The sequence below is a fragment of the Salvelinus alpinus genome, chromosome 36, assembly GCF_045679555.1.
Source record: "Salvelinus alpinus chromosome 36, SLU_Salpinus.1, whole genome shotgun sequence".
In the NCBI taxonomy this organism is placed as follows: Eukaryota; Metazoa; Chordata; class Actinopteri; order Salmoniformes; family Salmonidae; genus Salvelinus; species Salvelinus alpinus.
In genome coordinates this window covers 1,282,725-1,308,972 of record NC_092121.1, presented here as the reverse complement: position 1 = coordinate 1,308,972, position 26,248 = coordinate 1,282,725, and the positions used below count along the sequence as shown (strand labels likewise).

Sequence of the window (26,248 nt, the reverse complement as noted above, 5' to 3'; positions counted from 1 at the left end):
GAACGGACCATGTTCTGAATTCTGTCACTGTACATTTCAAAAGCGCTGAACAAATAGTTACTGTATATCGACTACTCGCTCATTAATGTCTTAAACAAAATTATGGTTTGCCTCTTATCCGCTCATCATTCCCTTATGTAATAGTTTGTACATCTCAACTGTTATATTGCTTACAGTATATATAGGTCTATCTCATTAGTATCTTATTCCTAATTTTATTATGTTGGAATGATTTAATTGTTTTTCTTAATTTGTGTATTATAATTAGCTCATGTGCTTTTCTTCATGAGGAGGGGTTACTATATAATGTTGTTGGGTCTGTAACCATGTTTGCCAGTGGCAGTCTCTTCCAGTGGCAGTCTCTTCAACAAAAAGTTCAGTAAAAGACCCAAGTAATTCCAGTTGAAATTGTGAGGGTTGTTTTGTTTGAGCAATGCGCTGTCTGTGTGTTGGTATATTGTCTTTAAAAGTGGATAATCGTGATTGTATTTTCCTTCCTTTTTAGATCACATACAGTGCATTCCGAAAGAATTCAGAGCATTCACTTTTTACACATTTTGTTATGTTACAGCCTTATTCTAGAATGTATTAAATAAAACATCCTTGAAGAAAACCTGCTCCAGAGCGCTCAGGCATTCAGACTGAGGCAAAGGTTCACCTTCCAACAGAAAAACAACCCTAAACACACAGCCAAGACCACACAGGAGTGGCTTCGGGACAAGTCTATGAATGTCCTTGAGTGGCCCAGCCAGAACCCGGACTTGAACCAGATCGAAGGAGCTTGAGGTACTCTGGAGGTACCTGAAAAAAGCTGTGCAGCGACACTCCCCATCCAACCTGACAGAGCTTGAGAGGATCTGCAGAGAAGAGTGAGAGAAACTCCCCCAATACAGGTTTGTCAGGCTTGTAGCGCCATACCCAAGAAGACTCAAGGCTGTAATCGCTGCCAAAGGTGCTTCAACACAGTACGGAGTAAAGGGTCTGAATACTTATGTACTAGTGATATTTCAGTTTTTTTACTCTTAATAAATGTGCAAACATTTCTAAAAACCCATTTTTGCTTTGTCATCAACGGGTATTGTGCGTAGATTGATGAGAGGAAAAAAACTATTGAATCCAAGTGAAGAGGTCTGAATACTTTCCAAATACACTGTAGGCCTAGTAAAATTATAAGTTGTTGTGTAGTGGCTTTGCTGGCATGCATCAAAAAAAATTACTTGAGTTTTCCCCCACCAAGATTTACATGCTAAAATAACCACTGGAAATATATGGCAAGTCTTGGAAATGGCTGTCTAGCAATGATCAACAACCAACTTGACAAAGCTTGTACAATCCAGGTGTGCAAAGCTCTTAGAGACTTATCCAGAAAGACTCACAGCTGTAATCGCTGCCAAATGTGATTCTAACATGTATTGAGTCAGGGGTGTGAATACTTATGTAAATTAGATATTTCTGTATTTAATTTACAATAAATTTGCAAACATTTAAAAAAAAAATGTGTTTTCACTTTGTCATTATGGGGTATTGTGTGTAGATGGGTGAGAAAGGTGGAATAAGGGGTAGGAATACTTTTTGAAGCCAATGTATGTGTCACGCCCTGACCTTAGTTCCTTTGTTATGTCTCTATTTTGGTTTGGTCAGGGCGTGAGTTGGGGTGGGCATTCTATGTTTTTGTTCTATGTTTTATATTTCTATGTGTTTGGCCGAGTGTGGTTCTCAATCAGAGGCAGCTGTCTATCGTTGTCTCTGATTGAGAACCATACTTAGGTAGCCTCATCCCAACTGTGTTTTGTGGGTAGTTGTTTTCTGTTGTGTGTCTGCACCAGCCAGAACTGTTTCGGTCGTTATCTTTGTTATTTTTAATATTTCAGTGTTCATTTAATAAATATGGACACGTACCACGCTGCACCTTGGTCCTCTCCTTCCAACAGCCATTACAGTATACTTTAACTGTCTGTTACTGTACATGCAATATGCTTTGTGAACTTCACTGGACAGAGTTTGCTGTCTGGTTTTGTAATAAAACAAAGGTGTAGTTGAATTTACAAGGCGGGGGGGGGCTTGGCTTCCCCAGTGATTTTACCCATGCACTGCTACTGCTAAAACTAAACTGAAACGAAATAACATAAATTGAAATAGTAATGTTTTTATCAAAGAAAACATTTATAGAAACTCTAAAGGCAAACTGAAACTAAACTGAATTTCAAAGATAAATCAAAAAATGAATAGAATTAAAAACGAATAACTATAATAACCTTGGAAAAGAGATAAGGAGAGGTAGAGACAGGAGGAGAGGAAGAAAGGGGAGAAGAGGATGAGAGGGGAGAATAGGAAGAAAGATGAGGAGAGGAAGAGAGATTAGGAGAGGAAGAGAGACGAAGAAAAGAAGAGGAAGAGAGAGGAGGAGAGGCAGAGAGAGGAGAGGAAGAGAGGGGTGCAGGAGTAGACATGAAGAGCTTATGTTTACATGACATCTTAACATTTATATACACTTTACTAAGCTCTTTTCTGTTTGTCATGCTTATCTAACGTCCATTTACCAATAATTCAACATTCACTAATAAACAGTTATTCTGGTTATTTCACCTACTTCTTCTTTAATTCAGGATGTCTCCCCACAGAGGGGCAAAGTCTTTGGTTAAATTATATGACTTTATTACACCACACCTTGAAGATGATTGCCTCTACAGCACAGAACAAAAGAAACGTACGCTATGTAACATGAAAGAGAAAGTTATACACACTTTCAAGGAAGTGTATGAGTTTCTTGTATAGCCTGTGTTCTGAAGGCAAACAACTTCAAGCCCATGATGGGAAGTTATGATAATACAGCAGGAACTAAATGTCGCTCAGCAATGACGAAATTATTCAAGTAAACAGATGATACAACCACAAAGACAAACAGCCTACCGCTCACCCATATCTAATGGGGAGAGTTCAAAGTCTAATGAGTGGCAGACACACCTATTATGCATGACAATCCCAAGTAAATGATTATCTGGAAGTCCCAGGTAGAGTATAAACTTTACATGAGGCTCAACAACACACCACTGAACAGCCGTATCACCTCTTACTGTCCTACAAACATCCTTCTCTCCTCTGCGAAGATGTCCAGCTCTGTAACAGCCACCACTAACGGGGTGGTGGTCATCACCCATGTACACCCCACTGTCAACGGGATGGGGGTCGTAGGGGTCGCTTCTGCCCCTCACTGTTTGGGACAGACGGTTTCCTCAGTGCTGGGAAGTTTCCGGGCAGGGCAACCAAAAGCGCTGGGGGTAAGAATTTCTGTTTTACATAATTTGAAGATTATTTTGAAGTAAAAATAAGACAATTTTGGTTGTTTTTTGGGGATTCCAACGTATTGGAACGTAAATGAATTTCCTGCTTTGTACTTTGTTTTTCTCTCACAGACCGTACAGATCATGGTTGGTTTGTTGATGCTGTTGACAGGAATCGTGATGGCTACAGGACCACAAGTAGATAATATTGGAGTAATTAGCGGAATATTTGTCTGGGGATCTATCATTGTGAGTGAGCTGTTCTGTCTAACAATCCTACCTTACATTTCCTGTCTCTCTTGATGCCAACAAAACACAATAATTGAATCATGTCACAATTTGAAAAGAAATGCATTAAAAACAAATGTCAAAAAATGAAAAAAATATCAAATCTTTCATTTATGGTAATGCTTTATAACAAATTACTTAACTAATGAGTTTTATCACTGTATATGCATTTGGCTAGGCCTATGCCATTTATACACTCAGTTTATATTGACTTCTATGTGGGAATAATTAAACTTGAATTTGAACTTTGGTCATGCTGTAGAAATATGTTTGTCCCACATGGTACACTACTCACTATATAGTGCACTACTTTTGTAGTGTACTGTGTAGAGAATAGGGTGCCATTTGGGACGCACCCTTGTATAATAGCTTCCTTGTTCCTTCTCAGTATGTCATTGCAGGCTCTCTAACTGTTGCTGCTGACAACAAATTGAACACATGTCTGGTTAGTATCAACTATTTTCTCCTCAATAAAGTTTAGGCTTTTGATTTATGAAGTTCCACTCTATTTCAAAACAGAATCTACTTTATACATAGGCCCTCGTTTTTTCGTTCAACCTGCTTGTTTTCCTCCCACAACACAAGCAGTGGGGTGGGCACTGGCGATTCAGCAACTGCAGATTGCACCTTTAATAAAGACATGTAATAATGATTGTCAACACACTGTATTCTATATTGTATTTCATTCTTCACAACCAATCCCCATGTCCTCTTTCTGCTCTCTGTCCCTTAGGTAAAAGGCTCCCTTGGAATGAATGTTGTCGCCACGGTTACTGCTCTTACTGGCACCATTCTGCATTCTTTAGACAGTACTGGGATCATCTTTTACAACTACTACTGTGACTATCCAGGCTATCCTTCATACCTCCCTCCATCCTATGTCTGTCAACAGTATTGGGTATATACCAAATTCTTATTCCTTTGGTCAGGAGATGTTTGTAAATCGGTAAAGGGGTATTTATCATCTATAATCGTATTGCTAGACTTTTGTACATACTGTTGAATGTTTTTTATTTGTTTAAATTATACACCATTTGTAGCATATATGTGACATCTCCAACATGCAAGCAATCGTGAATGAGATGCTATTGAGTTAATTTATACTTCTTGTTAGCTCACGCTGAAACGGGAGTTTAATTGTACATAATTGCTCCAAAATGGCAGTGTAGTCTAGTTAACTGCTGTTTCCTGTTCCTCTCTGTCTATAGGTCAGGTCCCAGGGAATTTCGGGTGTTTTGGTGGTTTTTTCCCTGCTGGAGTTTATAGTGTCCATCTGTGTCTCGTCATTCGCCTGCAGAGCTGTCTGCCAGTGCTGCCGTTCCACCCCTGAGGTGAGTCTATGGACATAGATTTCTGTCAAAATGTGGTACAAGATTTAAACAGAAATCTAGCTCCGTATACAGTGTGGTCTGAAATGATTGACACCCTTGATAAAAATGAGCAGAAATGACTGTATAAAGTAAATCATTCAATACTGAGCTACATTGTATGCAACCAAAATGTATACTAATACAATTGCTTAGAGAAAGAGATTTTGCTTAACAAGTTTTTTGTTTTCTCAAAAGGTATGGGTTAAAATTAATGACACCCCTGTTTTCAATACCTTTCAATACCTCACTGTGCAAGGATAACAGCACTGACACTTTTTCTAAAATGTTTTATGATTTGGTGACCACATTAGGAGGGATCTTAGACCATTCCTCTGTACAGAATCCTTCCAGATCATTGATATCCTTTGTCTGCGCTTATGGTATGGGGTTCTCCAAATAGCTCTATGTTCATGTCATCTGACCAAATCACAGTGTCCAATCCAAGTGCTAATGCCGTTTAGTAAACTCCAGGCATTTACATTGGTTGGATGACATGAAAATAGCTTTGGCCACGCACACCAGTGGTGGGTTTGGCATCGACATGAGAATGCACAGAAAATAACCCCATATCTACCGTAAAATATGGTGGTGGGTCTTTGATGTTATGGGGTTAATTTTCTTCCACTGGTCCTGAGCCCCTTGTTAAGGTCAATGGCATCATGAACTTTAGCCAGTGTAGGAGCCAATTTGGGTGTATCTTATATTATGGTATTATTTGGGCAATTACACTCCCGACCACTAGGGAGCAATAGAACCAATGGTGTGTATAACCCCTGGTTGACTGACAGGGGGCACTGTATTGAAGCCACCAGGCACCGCCATCTTGGCACTCCTGCTCCAACTCCTGCTCCAGTGTGTGGATGTGGGAGAGCTCACGGTTCTTACTTTTGTTATGACAATTTGCTGCCAACACAGCGGCCGTGAGCTCAAACCTAGGAAGGATATCTGATTCATGGGAGAAACTCTCTCTTTTCTCAGCATGAACGAAAGATGTACAGTACTAGTTTATGAGAAGTTTTTCAGAATCATTGAAGAGAATAGTATGGTCCACCCCATTGAGTATTTCACTCAATGGATAGGGCAGTCCGTAAACGCAGACTAAGAATCTCAAGATCTGGAAGGATTCTGTTTGAAGGAGTGGTCTTTGTGAGATAATGTCTAGATGCTTTTTATAGTGGAGATCAAGTTTATAAATTGCTTGGCTGGGCTGATGAGACAGTGGATTGCACAGTCAGATGGAACAGAGTAAATAGGCATTTTAACGGCATAGATCGAGCCAGTGGTAAATTGTGGAATAGACACAGGCTGGAATGCAGTTTTAACCAATTAGCATTCAAGATTAGACCCACCCGTTGTATAATTCACAATAGCAGCACTTACAGTTGACCAGGGCAGAAATTTGACTAACTGACTTGTTGGAAAGTTGGCATCCTATGACCGTGCCACGTTGAATGTCACTGAGCTCTTCAGTAAGGCCATTCTACTGCCAATGTTTGTCTTAGGAGATTGCATGACCGTGTGCTTGATTTTATACACCTGTCAGCAACAACACCCGTTGAAATAGCTGAATCAACTCATTTGAAAGCGTGTCCACATACTTTTGTCTATATAGTGTTTGTTCTGCAACTGTAAGAGCGCTGAGCAATCATGAAACCTGTATATTTGATAAGCAGTTTATATAAATTAACTTAAAATGTACATGTCTGTCTTTTAGCAAGTGTTCGTCATTGGGAATCAAATATCGGTACCTCATGGCAGCATGACTCCAAGCAACGGACCTTTCCCTCCTCAGAGCAACTACGAGGTATGATATATTTGGAGGTTGAATTGCAGAGTTTGCTTTATAAAATAGGCTGCTCATTATCTCAAATAAAAATTTAGAATATCTCAACAATGTCCTAGTAACTGAGTTTCTGGAGTAATTATTTTTTTTAAATGTTTTACTTCCACTGCAAAAGCTTTAATTTAAAAATGTGTCATCAAAACGTTGGTCACTGTGTAAAATTCTGTGGGGCTGTACTTGCGAACATTAGAAAATTTTTAGTTTAAGTTTAAGCATCGGCCAAATTAAATCATTGACGTAGTTGCACGTGATCAAAGGCTACATGTTAGCTGTTCCCATAACATAACCTGGTACATTTTGCTCTATGCTAAACTCACCAGGTGGTCCTGATTATATCCAGTTGAAATTCCATATCAGCTAATTAAAATCGTCGACATAGTTAGAAGCGATAGAACCAATGGTGTGTATAACCTCTGGTTGACTGACAGGGGGCACTTTATTGAAGCCACCGGGCACAGCCATCTTGGCACTCCTGCTCCAATGTAAAAAAAAAAAAAAGATTTTGGAAGCTATAGAAATGCATGTATTAATGTCTACATTCGTTTTTGACACGTTTATTATATTACAGACACCTTAATGCATACTTTCAAATTATATTATGTGAGCTAAAAATAAACATTTGTAAATATATAAAAACATTTTCCTTAAAGTCTTTTTTTTAGATAGTACTAATGTTACTGTCCCCCCTACAACAACACAAATATGTGTAATTTTGTCCTTGAAACATTTAATTGAAATACTGTATAATTCCATTCATTCGTATGGAGGACTGCTCCTAATGGAGAGTGTGAATACGGCTGATCGGTGGTGTGAAAGCTCTCAATGGCCAATACATAGCACCAGTAATCCAGGGTTTATATACATCATTGTAAAGAACACTTTTCCAACACCTTAACAACAGTCAAATGGCATCGTCTGCTCATCAAAGTTACTAAAAAGCTAAAATTTTCAACTGAACGATTAACTCCTGGGGATTTTTGTCATTTGCGACTTTATAATTTTTACCTAACCTAACTTTAGCTCATGAGAATCCAAGCTCATACAGCCATAGGTTTCTCATTTGAACAATTGACCACAGCATGGCCAACAGGTTAAACTTTCCAGATACCCTGTCTAACTGCTAATAATCACTGCGTGCAATGCGGTTTTGGAAACCTCTGAAATTATACTTTCATATTACCCCAAAATGATTTTACAAATACAAAAGACACACTTACTCTGCGCCGCTTTAACACAGATTCTTCTGAGATGTTTTGCGTTGCACTTCCTGAGCTAATGGAAACTCGGAGGGAAACAAAGAAACGTGTCGGTTTAAAGCTTCACTGTAAACTCCAAGGCATTTTTTACTCAAATACCTCTAGTGAGTTGAACTCAAAGTCAATGTAAAGTCATTATTATTAAAATATTGATGTGGTACTGACTCAAAACTAAATGAGAAGTCACATCAACAATTTTTTGTAAAGTTATTAACTATTTTTCCCAGCATGCTCTAATGCATGTAGATTTTTGGGGAATTGTGTTAAATATCTGTTTTTTCTCATTTAACTAGGCAAGTCGGTTAAGAACAAATTCTTATTTACAATGACTGCTTTGGAACAGTGCGTTACCTGCCTTGTTCAGAGGCAGAACGACAGATTTTTTACCTTGTCAGCTCAGGGATTCGATCTAGCAACCTTTGTGTTACTGGCCCAACACTCTAACCACTAGGTTAGATACATTTCCCAGTTTTTCCAGAAATCTCGGTTGTAAGATTCCTGGAAATCCTTCAACCAGGATCTGGGAATTTTGTTAAAGTTACTGGAATTTTGCAACCTTACTTGCAGGCCTGATGTGGCCTTTGAGCCATGTGTTTCAGGCCACTGAAAATAAGGCCTTATGAGATTTATAATGTGTTTTCATTCAGTTGAATTATACTGATAACATTTGCATAGGAACTCACTTGGTGAAGGCTACAGGAGTGAAAATGAACGATTCCAACATACACATCTCTGTCACTAACAAATACAGTCATGGGTGTGTTGGACAATTTCTTCAACAAATGATCAGGTCTATATAATTATCAAACATACATGAGTAATGGAAAGGAAACACAGACTCTTTGTTTAAGTATTAAAATACTCCTTTAGTAATACAATTGTAGGCAGAAGTTGGTACAGAGTACAGTACATAATAGCTCTCCCCAGGTTCTGCAAAATATCTAAGACATACTGTAACTCATATAGCCTCTCCCAGTCCTTGCGTGAGTTTCCCTGGCAACAACATTTTAATCAATCTAACCTCCACCTGACAGCAGCAACCATCTTATCAGCAATTAAAAGCTCAGAAGTGGGTTTGACCGAAACTTGACCTTTCATCACAAGTATAGGGTCATAACAAGGTGAACGAGTGTAAGCATCTTCTGACAGGTGGCTGGTTTCATCTGTGGCAGCCCTGTGTTCTCAGACAGGAGGAGTCTGAACGTAGACGCCTTCTGATAGTGTCTGAACGTCACAACACTCAAAAACAGGTGTTAACACACACACAGAGGTCTCCTGAGAGGAGACCTTACAGTTTAAAATAACATAATTTAGTAACCCTTTAAAAGGTATAAGGCCTTGATTTAACCCTCTTCAGGTGCTAACATTCACTCAAAAAGGCAAGGCACACTGGGAAGTCTTAGTCGAGGTGTTATTCAGAATTTTGAAGCTGATACAACTCAAATCTGGACCCCCTACCGGGTCCAGTTTTGAGTAATGACTACAAAATTACTAAGTAAATGTACTGAGGCATATTAACAGGTTTCTACAAACAGGTTTCTACAAAAGAGGTTTCTACAGAAGTTTAGTAATGACAGCATATTGGGCTTTACAGTTTGTGTTACACAAAAAAACACTGTAGAAATCTGTGGTAAAACAGCAAACAGTAAGTGTATCGTTTGTATTTGTAGTCATTTTGGATGATAATTAAGTTGTGTTCACAGTTTCCAAAACCGCGTCGCAATCGAGGGTAAATTGTTTCTAGATAGAGCATTTCACCAAATCACCTCAGCTACTTAAAAGGGACGTGGAATGACTCCAATGTATAGCATTGGAGTCATGAGAACGGCTAACCAAACCCAAACACCTTATTATGTTTTACTGCCCGTCAGTTGCAAGAAGTGACATCCCAAAAAACACACAATAACTATCCATCCCAAATGGCTCCTAAATCAAATCTAATCAAACTTTATTTGTCACATGCGCCGAATACAATAAGTGTAGACCTTACTTGCAAGCCCTTAACCAACAGTGCAGTTCAAGAAGAGTTAAGAAAATATTTACCAAATAAACTAAAGTAAAAAATAATAAAAAGTAACACCATAAAATAACAATAACGAGGCTATATACAGGGGGTACCGGTACCGAGTCAATGTGTGGGGGTACAGGTTAGTTGAGGTAATTTGTACGTGTAGGTAGGGGTGAAGTGACTATGCATAGATAATAAACAGCGAGTAACAGCAGTGTACAAAACAAAAGGAGGGGGTGGGGTGTCAATGTAAATATTCCGGTGGCCATTTGATTAATTGTTCACAGGTCTTATGGCTTTGGGGTAGAAGCTGTTAAGGAGCCTTTTGTTCCTAGACTTGGCGCTCCGGTACCGCTTGCCGTAGCAGAGAAAATAGTCTATGACTTGTCTATGACCATGCTTTCTGGGTACCAGATGGCACTGCAGTGCATTTTACGGGCTCCTGACCAATTCTACTATTTTGTGTGGTTTTTTTTTTACGCTGATGGTAACTTTTTTTGTACATAATGTCTCCGTCATAATTTCTTATGACCGACAACAGCTTCAGGACATCAGAACAGCGATCACTAACCTCGATTTGGATGACAATTTCTACTTCAACAAGTCGGCAGTTCTGCTTTCTCCGGACCAAACCCTAATCCCTGGGACTTAAAAGAAGCAAATGAGCCGGCATCCTGATGAGACTATGTTGGCAAGCAAATAAACCGCCCCTAACCTCTGTTCTATTGGCTAATGTACAATCATTAGAACACAAGACTATCCTATCAACGGGACACGAAGAACTGTAATATTCTATGTTTCACAGAGAGGCGGCTGAACAAAGGCATGGATAAGATACATCTTGCTGGTTTTTCCATGTATCATTTAGAACAAACGGCAACCTCGGGTTAAACTAAGGGGGAGGGGTGTGTCTCTTTGTTAACTCCCGCTGGTGCGCGATCTCTAATGTTAAGGAAGTCTTGAGTTCTTGCTCGCCTGAGTTAGAATACCTCATGATAAGCTGCAGACCACACTATTTACCAAGAGAGTTTTCATCTATTTTTCTTCGTAGCTGTCTATTTACCACATAGGAGGTTGGTGGCACCTTAATTGGGGAGAACGGTCTTGTGGAAATGACTGGAGCGGAATCAGTAGAATGGTATCAAATACATCAAACACATGGTTTCCAGGTGTTTGATGCCATTCGATTTGCTCCATTCCGGTCATTATTATGAGCCGTCTTCCCCTCAGCAGCCTCCAGTGATTTACAGCCACAAACCAATGTTGGCTCTAAGACCACCCTCAATGACCTGTATAGAAAACAAGAAAAATTACTTTAACGCAGGGAAACTGAAATCAGATTTACCTTATTTTTACCAGCATGTCACCTGTGCAACTAGAGGGGACAAAACTCTTGATCAACTTTATTCCACACACAGAAATGTTCACAAAGCTCTCCCTCGCCCTCCCTTTGGCAAATCTGACCATAACTCTGTCCTCCTGATTCTTGCTGACAAGCAAAAACTCAAAAGGAAGTACCAGTGATGAACTTATTACGAAAGTGGTCCGATGAAGAGGATGCTAAGCTAAAGGACTGTTTTGCTAGCACAGACTGGAATATGTTCCGGGATTCGTTGTCGTCGATGCACTGTATGTATGGATCTATATACTAGGCGGTGTCAGAGGAAGACCCCAAAAAATTGTCAAAGACTCCAGTCACCCAGTCAACAGTCATAGAGTGTTCTCTCTGCTATTGCATGACAAGCGGCACCGGAGTGTGAAGTCTAGATCCAAAAGGCTCCTTAATAGCTTCTACCCCCAAGCAATAAGACTGCTGAACAATTATTTACACTGACACCCCCCCTTATTTACACTGACACTTTACCCCCACCTACATGTACAAATTACCTTGACCAACCTACACCCCTGTATATAGACTCTGTATTTTATTGTGTTACTTATTATTTCATTTTTTACTTTAGTTTATTTAGAAAATGTTTTCTTAACTCTGTTTCTTGAACTGCGTTGTTGGTTAAGGGCTTGTAAGTAAGCATTTCACAGTAAGGTATACCTACACCTGTTGTCTTCGGGCGCATGTGACAAATACAATATGATTTGATTTAGATTTGATGTACATATCCCAACCAGAAGCCATGGATTACAGGCAACATCCACACTGAGCTAAAGGCTAGGGCTGCCACTTTCAAGGAGCGGGACACTAATAAGAAATCCAGCTACCACCTCCGAAGAGCCATCAAACAGGCAAAATGTCAATACAGGACTAAGATCGAATCCTACTACGTCGGCTCTGACTCTTGTCAGATGTGGCAGGGCTTGCAAACTATCATGGACTACAAAACGAAACCCGGTCGCAAGCTGCCCAGTGACGCAAGCCTACCAGATGAGCTAAATGCCTTCTGTGCTCGCTTCGAGACAAGCAACACTGAGCCATGCATGAGAGGACTGGCTATTCTGGATGACTGTGTGATCTTGCTCTCCATAGCCGATGTGAGTAAACCCTTTTAAACAGGTTAACATTCAAACATTCAAGGATTCATAGACGGATTACCAGGACACATACTCAGAGCATGCGCTGACCGGCTGGTAAGTGTCTTGAATGACATTTCAACTTCTCCCTGACCCAGTATGTAATACATACATGTTCCAAGCAGACCACCATAGTCCCTGTGACCAAGAAGGCCAAGCTAACCTGTCTAAATGACTATTGACCCTTAGCATTCATATATGTAGCCATGAAATGCATTGAAAGGCTGGTCAAGGCTCACATCAACACCCTTATCCCAGACACCCTGGACCCACTCCAATTCGTATACCGCCCCAACAGATCCCCAGATGACGTAATCTCTATTGGACTCCACACTGCCCTCTCCCACCTGGACAAGAGGTACACCTACAGTACCAGTGAAAAGTTTGGACACACCTACTCATTCAAGGATTTTTCATTATTTTTACTATTTTCTACATAGTGAAGACATCAAAACTATGAAATAACACACATGGAATCATGTAGTAACCCAAAAAGTAAAAAAAAAAAATCCAAATACATTTTAGATTTTAGATTCTTTGAATTAGCCACCTCTTGCCTTGATGACAGCTTTGCACACTCTTGGCATTCTCTCAACCAGCTTCACCTGGAAAGCTTTTCCAACAGTCTAGAAGGAGTTCCCTACGGAACGGTTCCGTATTTCACTGAAAGAATAAACGTCTTGTTTTCGCGATGATAGTTTCCGGATTCGACCATATTAATGACCTAAGGCTCGTATTTCTGTATGTTATTATGTTATAATAACGAATCCAAGATGGCGTAGCAGTCGGACGTGTGTTTGTCTTGTCTTGTCCCGTGTAAATAGTCCTCGTATTTTTCGTATACATTTCGTATATATTTTAATTTCACTTTCCATCTAGGAACTGAATATACATTCCTACATTCCGCCTCACCCAATGTGATACGGACCTGCTATTTTTTATACTTTAGAACCGTAACCCCAATCAGAAGCTAGCCAGATAACTAGCTACTAGCTAGTAGTCAGTTAGCCACTGCTGCGGTCTTCACCCTTAACTCGGACACAGCCAGCTTCAGCTCGGGCCAATACCTGCCAGTCTGCAAGCGCGATATCAACCCAGAGCATATAGGACTGCTTTTTCTCTACCACATCACCGGATTCCTGACGCAAGCTCTGGACAATTACACCGTATCATCACAGCTAGCTAGCTGCAACCGAGTGGCTACTACTGGCTAACACCTCTGTCCCGAAGCAAGCACCAGTTAGCCTTGAGCTAGCCTCGAGCTAGGCCCATCTGCCGGCTAGCCGAAGAGGTCTGCCAGCGAATTCTTGGGCTACAATACCTCTTTTGCCAACTGGACTGGACCTTTTTTTGCCGACACAGAGCCCTGCCAATCCATCACAACTGGTCTAAATCAGCTACAAGCTAATTTAGCAATTTTTTGCCGCTGCTAGCAGCTTTTACCTTCTGCACAGACACCAGCCCTGTTATTAGCCTGGATATTACTCACCAATTTACCAGCATCGGACTGTCTCTCGACAACAACGCCGGATTCCTGCCGTAATCCCTGAGCCACTACTTCTGATCCTCACAGCTAGCTTGCAGCTAGCGCAGCTAGCGCCACTGCCACGAAGCTAGCACCAGTTAGCAAACACAATTCTACAATTCACAACCTCTCTTTCGCCATCGCCATCCGGCTTGGATTCTCTGTCGACACGACCACGTCTGAGCAGACCCCCTCCGTCTGAGCAGACCACCCCCCGTGCTACTAACTTTAAACGCCGCGTGCTAGCTTAGTGGAGGCCTCCCTGCTCCATCTACGGCTGCCCCCTGGACACTATGATCACTTGGCTACATAGCTGATGCCTGCTTGACTGTCCATTAATTCACGGTACTCCATTCTGTTTATTTGTGTTTTATCTGTCGGCTCTGTGCTTTAACTCAGGATCTGTGTGTAGTTAATCCGACCCTCTCTGCCTAGTCGTCGCCATTTTTACCTGTTGTTGCTGTGTTAGACTAGCACCCTGTTATTGCTGCTGTTATCTTACCTGTTGTTTTAGCTAGCTCTCCCAATCAAGACCTGCAATCACTTTATGCCTTATTGTATGTCTCTCTCAAATATCAATATGCCTTGCATACTGTTGTTCAGGCTAGTTATCATTATCATTGTTTTGGTTTGCAATGGACCCCGTAGTTCCACTCTCCGTACCTCTGATACCTCCTTTGTCCCACCCCCCACACATGCGGTGACCTCACCCATTGAGACCAGCATGTCCAGAGATACAACCACTCTTATCATCACCCAGTGCCTGGGCTTGCCTCCGCTGTACCCGTGCCCCACCATACCCCTGTCTGCACATTATGCCCAGAATCTATTCTACCACGCCCATAAATCTGCTCCTTTTATTCTTTGTCCCCAACGCTCTAGGCGACCAGTTTTGATAGCCTTTAGCCGCACCCTCATCCTACTACTCCTCTGTTCCTCGGGTGATGTGGAGGTAAACCCAGGCCCTGCATGTCCCCAGTCACCCTCATTTGTTGACTTCTGTGATCGAAAAAGCCTTGGCCTCATGCATGTCAACATCAGAAGCCTCCTCCCTAAGTTTGCCTTACTCACCGCTTTAGCACACTCTGCCAACCCTGATGTCCTTGCCGTGTCCGAATCCTGGCTTAGGAAGGCCACCAAAAATTCTGGGATTTCCATACCCAACTATAACACTTTCCGTCAAGATAGAACTGCCAAAGGGGGAGGAGTTGCAATCTACTGCAGAGATAGCCTGCAAAGTTCTGTCATACTTTCCAGGTCTATGTGTAACAGTATAACTTTACGTCGTCCCCTCGCCCCGACACGGGCGCGAACCAGGGACCCTCTGCACACATCAACAACTGACACCCACGAAGCGTCGTTACCCATTGCTCCACAAAAGCCGCGGCCCTTGCAGAGCAAGGGGAAACCCTACTTAAGTCTCAGAGCAAGTGACGTAACTGATTGAAACGCTACTAGCGCGTACCCGCTAACTAGCTAGCCATTTCACATCCGTTACACTCACCCCCCTTTCAACCTCCTCCTTTTCCGCAGCAACCAGTGATCCGGGTCAACAGCATCAATGTAACAGTATAACTTTAAACCGTCCCCTCGCCCCGACACGGGCGCGAACCAGGGACCCTCTGCACACATCAACAACGGTCGCCCACGAAGCATCGTTACCCATCGCTCCACAAAGGCCACGGCCCTTGCAGAGCAAGGGGAAACCCTACTTAAGTCTCAGAGCAAGTGACGTAACTGATTGAAACGCTACTAGCGCGTACCCGCTAACTAGCTAGCCATTTCACATCCGTTACATATGCCCAAACAGTTCGAACTTCTAATTTTAAAAATTAATCTCTCCAGAAATAAGTCTCTCACTGTTGCCGCCTGCTACCGACCCCCCTCAGCTCCCAGCTGTGCCCTGGACACCATCTGTGAATTGATCGCTCCCCATCTAGCTTCAGAGTTTGTTCTGTTAGGTGACCTAAACTGGGATATGCTTAACACCCCGGCAGTCCTACAATCCAAGCTTGATGCCCTCAATCTCACACAAATCATCAAGGAACCCACCAGGTACAACCCTAAATCCGTAAACATGGGCACCCTAATAGACATTATCCTGACCAACCTGCCCTCCAAATACACCTCTGCTGTCTTCAATCAAGATCACTCTAAATTCCAAGCATCTGCCTCTAACCCTAGGAAGCTCTTTGCCACCTTCTCCTCCCTCCTGAATCCTCCTCCCCCTCCTCCCCCCTCCTCCCTCTCTGCTGATGACTTTGTCAACCATTTTGAAAAGAAGGTCGACGACATCCGATCCTCGTTTGCTAAGTCAAACGACACCGCTGGTTCTGCTCACACTGCCCTACCCTGTGCTTTGACCTCTTTCTCCCCTCTCTCTCCAGATGAAATCTCGCGTCTTGTGACGGCCGGCCGCCCAACAACCTGCCCGCTTGACCCTATCCCCTCCTCTCTTCTCCAGACCATTTCCGGAGACCTTCTCCCTTACCTCACCTCGCTCATCAACTCATCCTTGACCGCTGGCTACGTCCCTTCCGTCTTCAAGAGAGCGAGAGTTGCACCCCTTCTGAAAAAACCTACACTCGATCCCTCCGATGTCAACAACTACAGACCAGTATCCCTTCTTTCTTTTCTCTCCAAAACTCTTGAACGTGCCGTCCTTGGCCAGCTCTCCTGCTATCTCTCTCAGAATGACCTTCTTGATCCAAATCAGTCAGGTTTCAAGACTAGTCATTCAACTGAGACTGCTCTTCTCTGTGTCACGGAGGCGCTCCGCACTGCTAAAGCTAACTCTCTCTCCTCTGCTCTCATCCTTCTAGACCTATCGGCTGCCTTTGATACTGTGAACCATCAGATCCTCCTCTCCACCCTCTCCGAGCTGGGCATCTCCGGCGCGGCCCACGCTTGGATTGCGTCCTACCTGACAGGTCGCTCCTACCAGGTGGCGTGGCGAGAATCTGTCTCCGCACCACGTGCTCTCACCACTGGTGTCCCCCAGGGCTCTGTTCTAGGCCCTCTCCTATTCTCGCTATACACCAAGTCACTTGGCTCTGTCATATCCTCACATGGTCTCTCCTATCATTGCTATGCAGACGACACACAATTAATCTTCTCCTTTCCCCCCTCTGATAACCAGGTGGTGAATCGCATCTCTGCATGTCTGGCAGACATATCAGTGTGGATGACGGATCACCACCTCAAGCTGAACCTCGGCAAGACGGAGCTGCTCTTCCTCCCGGGGAAGGACTGCCCGTTCCATGATCTCGCCATCACGGTTGACAACTCCATTGTGTCCTCCTCCCAGAGTGCTAAGAACCTTGGCGTGATCCTGGACAACACCCTGTCGTTCTCAACTAACATCAAGGCGGTGACCCGTTCCTGTAGGTTCATGCTCTACAACATTCGCAGAGTACGACCCTGCCTCACGCAGGAAGCGGCGCAGGTCCTAATCCAGGCACTTGTCATCTCCCGTCTGGATTACTGCAACTCGCTGTTGGCTGGGCTCCCTGCCTGTGCCATTAAACCCCTACAACTCATCCAGAACGCCGCAGCCCGTCTGGTGTTCAACTTTCCCAAGTTCTCCCACGTCACCCCGCTCCTCCGCTCTCTCCACTGGTTTCCAGTTGAAGCTCGCATCCGCTACAAGACCATGGTGCTTGCCTACGGAGCTGTGAGGGGAACGGCACCTCCGTACCTTCAGGCTCTGATCAGGCCCTACACCCAAACAAGGGCACTGCGTTCATCCACCTCTGGCCTGCTCGCCTCCCTACCTCTGAGGAAGTACAGTTCCCGCTCAGCCCAGTCAAAACTGTTCGCTGCTCTGGCACCCCAATGGTGGAACAAACTCCCTCACGACGCCAGGTCAGCGGAGTCAATCACCACCTTCCGGAGACACCTGAAACCCCACCTCTTTAAGGAATACCTAGGATAGGATAAAGTAATCCTTCTAACCCCCCCCCTTAAAAGAGTTAGATGCACTATTGTAAAGTGGTTGTTCCACTGGATATCATAAGGTGAATGCACCAATTTATAAGTCGCTCTGGATAAGAGCGTCTGCTAAATGACTTAAATGTTAAATGTTAATCTCAGCGATCACTGCCTCATTGCCTGTATCCGCCACGGGTCCGCGGTCAAACGACCACCCCTCATCACTGTCAAACGCTCCCTAAAACACTTCTGCGAGCAGGCCTTTCTAATCGACCTGGCCCGGGTACCCTGGAAGGATATTGACCTCATCCCGTCAGTTGAGGATGCCTGGTCATTCTTTAAAAGTTACTTCCTCACCATATTAGACAAGCATGCTCCGTTCAAAAAATGCAGAACCAAGAACAGATATAGCCCTTGGTTCACTCCAGACCTGACTGCCCTCGACCAGCACAAAAACATCCTGTGGCGAACTGCAATAGCATCGAAGAGCCCCCGCGATATGCAACTGTTCAGGGAAGTCAGGAACCAATACACGCAGTCAGTCAGGAAAGCAAAGGCCAGCTTTTTCAAGCAGAAATTTGCATCCTGTAGCTCTAACTCCAAAAAGTTCTGGGATACTGTAAAGTCCATGGAAAACAAGAGCACCTCCTCCCAGCTGCCCACTGCACTGAGGCTAGGTAACACGGTCACCACTGATAAGTCCGTGATAATCGAAAACTTCAACAAACATTTCTCAATGGCTGGCCATGCCTTCCTCCTGGCGACTCCAACCTTGGCCAACAGCCCCGCCCCCCCCGCTGCTACTCGCCCAAGCCTCCCCAGCTTCTCCTTTACCCATATCCAGATAGCAGATGTTCTGAAAGAGCTGGAAAACCTGGACCCATACAAATCAGCTGGGCTTGACAATCTGGACCCCCTATTTCTGAAACTGTCCGCCGCCATTGTCGCACCCCCTATTACCAGCCTGTTCAACCTCTCCTTCGTATCATCTGAGATCCCCAAGGATTGGAAAGCTGCCGCGGTCATCCCCCTCTTCAAAGGGGGAGACACCCTGGACCCAAACTGTTACAGACCTATATCCATCCTGCCCTGCCTATCTAAGGTCTTCGAAAGCCAAGTCAACAAACAGATCACTGACCATCTCGAATCCCACCGTACCTTCTCCGCTGTGCAATCCGGTTTCCGAGCCGGTCACGGGTGCACCTCAGCCACGCTCAAGGTACTAAACGATATCATAACCGCCATCGATAAAAGACATTACTGTGCAGCCGTCTTCATCGACCTGGCCAAGGCTTTCGACTCTGTCAATCACCATATTCTTATCGGCAGACTCAGTAGCCTCGGTTTTTCTAATGACTGCCTTGCCTGGTTCACCAACTACTTTGCAGACAGAGTTCAGTGTGTCAAATCGGAGGGCATGTTGTCCGGTCCTCTGGCAGTCTCTATGGGGGTACCACAGGGTTCAATTCTCGGGCCGACTCTTTTCTCTGTATACATCAATGATGTTGCTCTTGCTGCGGGCGATTCCCTGATCCACCTCTACGCAGACGACACCATTCTATATACTTCCGGCCCTTCCTTGGACACTGTGCTATCTAACCTCCAAACGAGCTTCAATGCCATACAACACTCCTTCCGTGGCCTCCAACTGCTCTTAAACGCTAGTAAAACCAAATGCATGCTTTTCAACCGTTCGCTGCCTGCACCCGCACGCCCGACTAGCATCACCACCCTGGACGGTTCCGACCTAGAATATGTGGACATCTATAAGTACCTAGGTGTCTGGCTAGACTGCAAACTCTCCTTCCAGACTCATATCAAACATCTCCAATCCAAAATCAAATCAAGAATCGGCTTTCTATTCCGCAACAAAGCCTCCTTCACTCACGCCGCCAAACTTACCCTAGTAAAACTGACTATCCTACCGATCCTCGACTTCGGCGATGTCATCTACAAAATAGCTTCCAATACTCTACTCAGCAAACTGGATGCAGTTTATCACAGTGCCATTCGTTTTGTTACTAAAGCACCTTATACGACCCACCACTGCGACCTGTATGCCCTAGTCGGCTGGCCCTCGCTACATGTTCGTCGTCAGACCCACTGGCTCCAGGTCATCTACAAGGCTATGCTATGTAAAGTGCCGCCTTATCTCAGTTCACTGGTCACGATGGCTACACCCACCCGCAGCACGCGCTCCAGCAGGTGTATCTCACTGATCATCCCTAAAGCCAAAACCTCATTTGGACGCCTTTCCTTCCAGTTCTCTGCTGCCTGCGACTGGAACGAATTGCAAAAATCTCTGAAGTTGGAGACTTTTATCTCCCTCAACAACTTTAAAAATCTGCTATCCGAGCAGCTAACCGATCGCTGCAGCTGTACATAGTCCATCTGTAAACTACCCACCCAATTTACCTACCTCACCCCCATACTGCTTTTATTTATTTACTTTTCTGCTCTTTTGCACACCAGTATCTCTTCTTGCACATGATCATCTGATGATTTATCACTCCAGTGTTAATCTGCTAAATTGTAATTATTCGATTTATTGCCTACCTCATGCCTTTTGCACACATTGTATATAGATTCTCTTTTTTTTCTACCATGTTATTGACTTGTTTATTGTTTACTCCATGTGTAACTCTGTGTTGTCTGTTCACACTGCTATGCTTTATCTTGGCCAGGTCGCAGTTGCAAATGAGAACTTGTTCTCAACTAGCCTACCTGGTTAAATAAAGGAGAAATAAAATAAAATAAAAAATAACTAAGTCTATGATTTGATAGAACAGTCTGACTGAGCGGTGGTAGGCAGCAGCAGGCTCGTAAGTGTCATGACGTTGGGTTGGGGGTAGGTTTATGACAGTCATAAATACCTCTTTCCCTCTTTTTCTCTCTCCCTACTATAACTGATGTGACATAAGAAAACCCCTTGGTTAACATAGAGATTCTGGGAACATCAGAAGTGGGGGGAAATGAACTATATTCTGGTAATCCGACCAACTGAACATATGCGGTGGTACTTAAGGTATATTATGTCAGTTCGGTTGCCCTCTGACACATTCTCATCAATGATAGAATGACATAAACTCTACTGTGGAAAGTCTAAACGTCAGAGGTATCGGATTCACATGGAATTGTTGTTTAATTCAAATGTTTGAATATGAAATTATTTGTGAAGAGATTAAATTTAATTTTAGCTTCCAAATGAGAGATTTGTGTTTTCATAAATTTGGGCTTCTGCTCAACTAGGGGCCCGCCCCTGTGAAGAGACATGGGTAATAGACTTTTCAGACACACCCCTCTCCCTCCACTATAAAAGCCATTGACAAAAATATAACTTTCTGTTCCGGGACGCTAGGATGACGATCCGATGTCAGAATGGTTCAGATAATAACTACAGAACTAAGCCAACATCAGCATGGACTTTGGTTGTAAATGGTATGAACTTTGAACTCGTATTCACTACAGAAGGGATACCTCCTAGCCGTTGAGTTAGCAACAGCTGCTACAAACGTAGGTTAGGAAGGACTGTCAGAGTATCCCGTCTACTACACACAACGTTACTCCAACGTACCCAGTGATCACCAGAGACATTCTTCAAAGGACAGAGGACTCGGGTTGGCGATACGGTCTTCCATCTACCACCAACCTACTGAAGCGCAGCTCAGAGAAAATATTTATTGGATTTTCCTTCTTCAAATGGGCGGTAATTTAGAATGCATAAGATACTGTATTTACGATAACACAGCTTCGCCTATGTTCCAGTCTCCCGCTCTTTCACTAAAACCCAGCCCCCCCCTTTCCTTTGTGTAACAAGCTGTCATGTCTATTCCGCCCGCTAGGGACGTTTTCTTCATGACGGCACTTTGTAATCAAGTTGTGATTTAATTGTGTATGTGTGTTTCTGTGTGATTAGTTAGGTATTTAGTAAATAAATAATTAAACCCAATTTTGTATTGCTGATTCAACTTGTTAGCCAGGATTCTTGCAGATAACAAGGATTTACCACTTTCAGATGAGACTGAATAAAATGACGATTAAGGTGACTGCTATGGATGTAAACTATTACTAAATCTTTAAGAGTTTATTCGAAAGATAACAGCTCTATAAATATTATTTCGTGGTGTCCCTCTCTAGTTAATTAATATTTACATGATTAGTTCAATCAGGTAATATTAATTACGGAGAAATTATTTTATAGAATAGCATGTCATAGCAATTAATCTGGCATAGTCAAAGACACGACATAAGCATTCATTCAAACAGCACTTTTGTGCGTTTTGCCAGCAGCTCTTCGTTGTGCTTCAAGCATTGCACTGTTTATGACTTCAAGCCGATCAACTCCCGAGATTAGGCTGGTGTAACCGATGTGAAATGGCTAGCTAGTTAGCGGGGTGCGCGCTAACAGCGTTTCAAACGTCACTCGCTCTGAGACTTGGAGTGGTTGTTCCCCTTGCTCTGCATGGGTAACGCTGCTTCGAGGGTGGCTGTTGTCGATGTGTTCCTGGTTCGAGCTCAGATAGGAACGAGGAGAGGGACGGAAGCTATACTGTTACACTGGCAATAGTAAAGTGCCTATAAGAACATCCAATAGTCAAAGGTTAATGAAATACAAATGGTATAGAGAGAAATAGTTCTATAATTCCTATAATAACTACAACCTAAAACTTCTTACCTGGGAATATTGAAGACTCACCTTGCCCAAACCGGCTGCGCGCGTGCGCCATCGTGCGCTATCGTGCATAAATTTATTTTGCCCCCCCACACCAAACGCGATCACGACACGCAGGTTAAAATATCAAAACAAACTCTGAACCAATGACATTAATTTGGGGACAGGTCGAAAAGCATTAAACATGTATGGTAATTTAGCTAGTTAGTTGCACTTGCTAGCTAACGTTAATTTGTCCTATTTAGCTAGCTTGCTGTTGCTAGCTAATTTGTCCTGGGATATAAACATTGAGTTGTTATTTTACCTGAAATGCACAACGATCTCTACTCCGACAATTAATCCACACATAAAATGGCCAACCGAATCGTTTCTAGTCATCTCTCCTCCTTCCAGGCTTTTTCATCGTTTAAATTATATGGTGATCGCATCTAAACTTTCATTGTATTACCACTACTACCGGCAAAACAGTTCGTCTTTCTATCACCCACGTGGGTATAACCAATGAGGAGATGGCACGTGTGTACCTGCTTCTATAAACCAATGAGGAGATGGCACGTGGGTACCTGCTTCTATAAACCAATGAGGAGATGGGAGAGGCAGGACTTGCAGCGCGATCTGCGTCAGAAATAGGAACGACATCTATTTTAGCCCTTGGTGTCGCAGACACTCGTTGGTGCGCGCAAGCAGTGTGGGTGTAATTATTGAAAAACATGGATTTCTAAATTTATTTTGCGACGCTCGCGCACGTGACGTGTCTGGTCTGGTCAGCATGTCATGTTAAAAGGAACCACCAGCTTTCATATGTTCGCATGTTCTGAGCAAGGAACTTAAATGTTAGCTTTCTTACATGGCACATATTGCACTTTTACTTTCTTCTCCAACACTTTGTTTTTGCATTATTTAAACAAAATTGAACATGTTTCATTATTTATTTGAGGCTAAATTGATTTTATTGATGTATTATATTAAGTTAAGTTAAAATAAGTGTTCATTCAGTATTGTTGTAATTGTCATTATTACAAATAAATGAAAGAAAACGTCCCATTAATCGGTATTGGCTTTTTTGTTCCTCCAATAATCGGTATCGGTATCGGCGTTGAAAAATCATAATCGGTCGACCTCTACCTCTGACCCACTGGAATTGTGATACAGTGAATTATAAGTGAAATAATCTGTCAGTAAACAATTGTTGGAAAAATGACTTGTGTCATGCACAAAGTAGATGTGCTAACCGACTTGCCAAAACTATAGTTTGTTAACAAGAAATTTGTGGAGTATGTGAAAAATGAGTTTTAATGACTCCAACCAAAGTGTATGTAAACTTCCAACTTCAACTGTACATACCTCTCCACATTGATCTGTTACTGGTACTCCCTGTATCTAGCTCCATTCTTGTGTATTTGTTGTATTTTTTATTGTAATTTTTTAACTCTGCATCATTGGGAAGGGCTCGTAAGCAAGCATTTCACAGTGTACTGTGTACTGTATTCCTGTGCATGTGACAAATAAAATTAGATTTGTTCATTCACTATAGCTCAGCGTTCAACACCATAGTGCACTCCAAGCTCATTACTAAGCTCAGGTCCCTGGGACTGAACACCACCCTCTGCAACTGGATCCTGAACTTCCAGACGAGCCGCCCCAGGTGGTGAGGGTAGGGAACAAAACATCCGTCACGCTTACTCTCAACACGGGGGCCCCTCAGGGGTGTGTGCTTAGTCCCCTCCTGTACTCACTTTTCACCCACAACTGCATGGCCACGCACGACTCCAACACCATCATCAAGTTTGCTGATGACACAACGGTGGTAGGCCTGATCACCAACAACAATGAAACAGCCTATAAGAAGAAGGTCAGTGACCTGGCAGTCCAGGACCTCTATACCAGGCGGTGGTAGAAGAAGGCACTAAACATAATCCAGACTGCAGCCACCCAAGTCGTAAACTGTTTTCTCTGTTACTGCACGGCAAGCTGTTTGAATGCACCAAGTCTGTGACCAACAGGACCCTGAACGGCATCAACTCCCAAGCCATAAGACTGCTAAATAGTTAACCAAAAAGCTACCTGGACTATCTGCATTGACCATCTTTTGCACAAACTCTTTTGACTCATCACATATGCTGCTGATATTGATTATTATCTATCGTGTTGCCTAGTCACTTTACCCCTACCTATATGCACATATCTACCTCAATTACCTCGTAACCCTGCACATCAACTCTGTACTGGTACCCCGTGTATATAGCCATGTTATCGTTACTCATTGTGTCTTTATTCCTCATTTTATTATTTTTCTCCCCGTAAATAAGCATTTCACTGTTAGTCTACACTTAAAGGAAGCATGTAACAAAACAAATACAAATAAATAATATATAACTATATAACTATATATATAGTTATAGTTATATATATATATATCACTTAAACTAAATAAAAACGAACAATAAAGGTCTGAAAACGAACTGAAACTGAACTGAATTAGAAATAAACATTGAAAAACTAACAGATAAAACTTAAAACTTAAAAACTATATAATAACAAGGATGTGATGATCATGCAATATTGACACTCTACAGGCTCAACCTAGTAAGTAATCAGTTTAAATTGTAAATACTGAGCATGTGTACTGTAGCTTTTTTGTTAACATCTCTCTATTGTATTAACGGCATCTTAATCCCTATATAGTGCACTACTTAGGGTATAGGGTGTGGGCTTTGGTCAAAGGTAGAGCACTATGTATAGGGAATAGGGTGCCATTTGGGACATATCTGTCTTATTATGTACTGTGTTGTTTCTACAGACTGTGATCTACCCAAAGGTTCCTGAGGGAGACGATATGGGAACAGGGTTTCAACAGTACCCCCTGCCCCCAAAAAACACTGCTTTCATCCCTTGAGAATTGGACTTCTGTGAATACATCGCTCTTTTTCTTGTTAAAATTGTGTTCTCTAGGGCTATTTTTCTGATCCAAGCCAGGCAATGTTTGGCACCACATCACTGATCTGAATAGTTTGACAGTTCAATATTGATAGTGTAATGTAATGTTTCAGTATAATGATTATGTTACTATATGGCAGATTTTTTTAACTTCATGTTTTTGTAATTTCTCTCTTTTCTTATTGATATAATTTAATTCGAATTTATTATATAAAAGTATAGTACATTTATCAACTAACATCAGCCACTGCTACATCACATTATATGACAATGAGGCATCACTTTTTTTAATAACATTCAAATACATATTTAACTTAATGTCTTGAAACAAGTCTTGACTTAAACGAATAAATAAAATGACAGAAAAAAATGTGAGTTGGGAGTCACTTTTATCTTTCATACAGCGTAATTAATGACATTCATATTTTGGGTAAATATTGATCTTGAAAGTAGGGCTAGACCTAAATAAATGAATATTTTTGGAGGAGTGGTTGAAGGGTCTGAAAACATCCTGATAAGGAGGGAGTGGTGCTTGGATGTTTACATTGGGAATTAGCCTATATCCTTTCTATCTTGAGCATGTGCAACATTAAACGTCATGAACAGTCAAAA

The 26,248-nt window shown here is 42.6% G+C and overlaps 1 protein-coding gene across 1 annotated transcript; it reads left to right on the top strand.

Annotated features, from left to right (window-relative positions):
• Positions 1-3,027: 3,027 nt before the first annotated feature.
• On the top strand, positions 3,028-25,999 carry LOC139564865 (membrane-spanning 4-domains subfamily A member 4A-like). Its single transcript, XM_071384703.1, has 7 exons — positions 3,028-3,278; positions 3,414-3,530; positions 3,958-4,014; positions 4,303-4,467; positions 4,778-4,900; positions 6,654-6,743; positions 25,500-25,999. The coding sequence occupies exons 1-7, from the start codon at positions 3,030-3,032 to the stop codon at positions 25,593-25,595; spliced, it is 897 nt and encodes a 298-aa protein (XP_071240804.1). The 5' UTR covers positions 3,028-3,029; the 3' UTR covers positions 25,596-25,999.
• Positions 26,000-26,248: the final 249 nt, after the last annotated feature.

Bases quoted from the DNA above. Each gene is read 5' to 3' on its own strand.
- LOC139564865 (XM_071384703.1), top strand. From the start codon at position 3,030: ATGAGGCTCAACAACACACCACTGAACAGCCGTATCACCTCTTACTGT. The intron at 3,531-3,957 runs GTGAGTGAGCTG...GTTCCTTCTCAG, and splicing joins TTGTCTGGGGATCTATCATT to TATGTCATTGCAGGCTCTCT. The intron at 6,744-25,499 runs GTATGATATATT...TTGTTTCTACAG, and splicing joins CTCCTCAGAGCAACTACGAG to ACTGTGATCTACCCAAAGGT.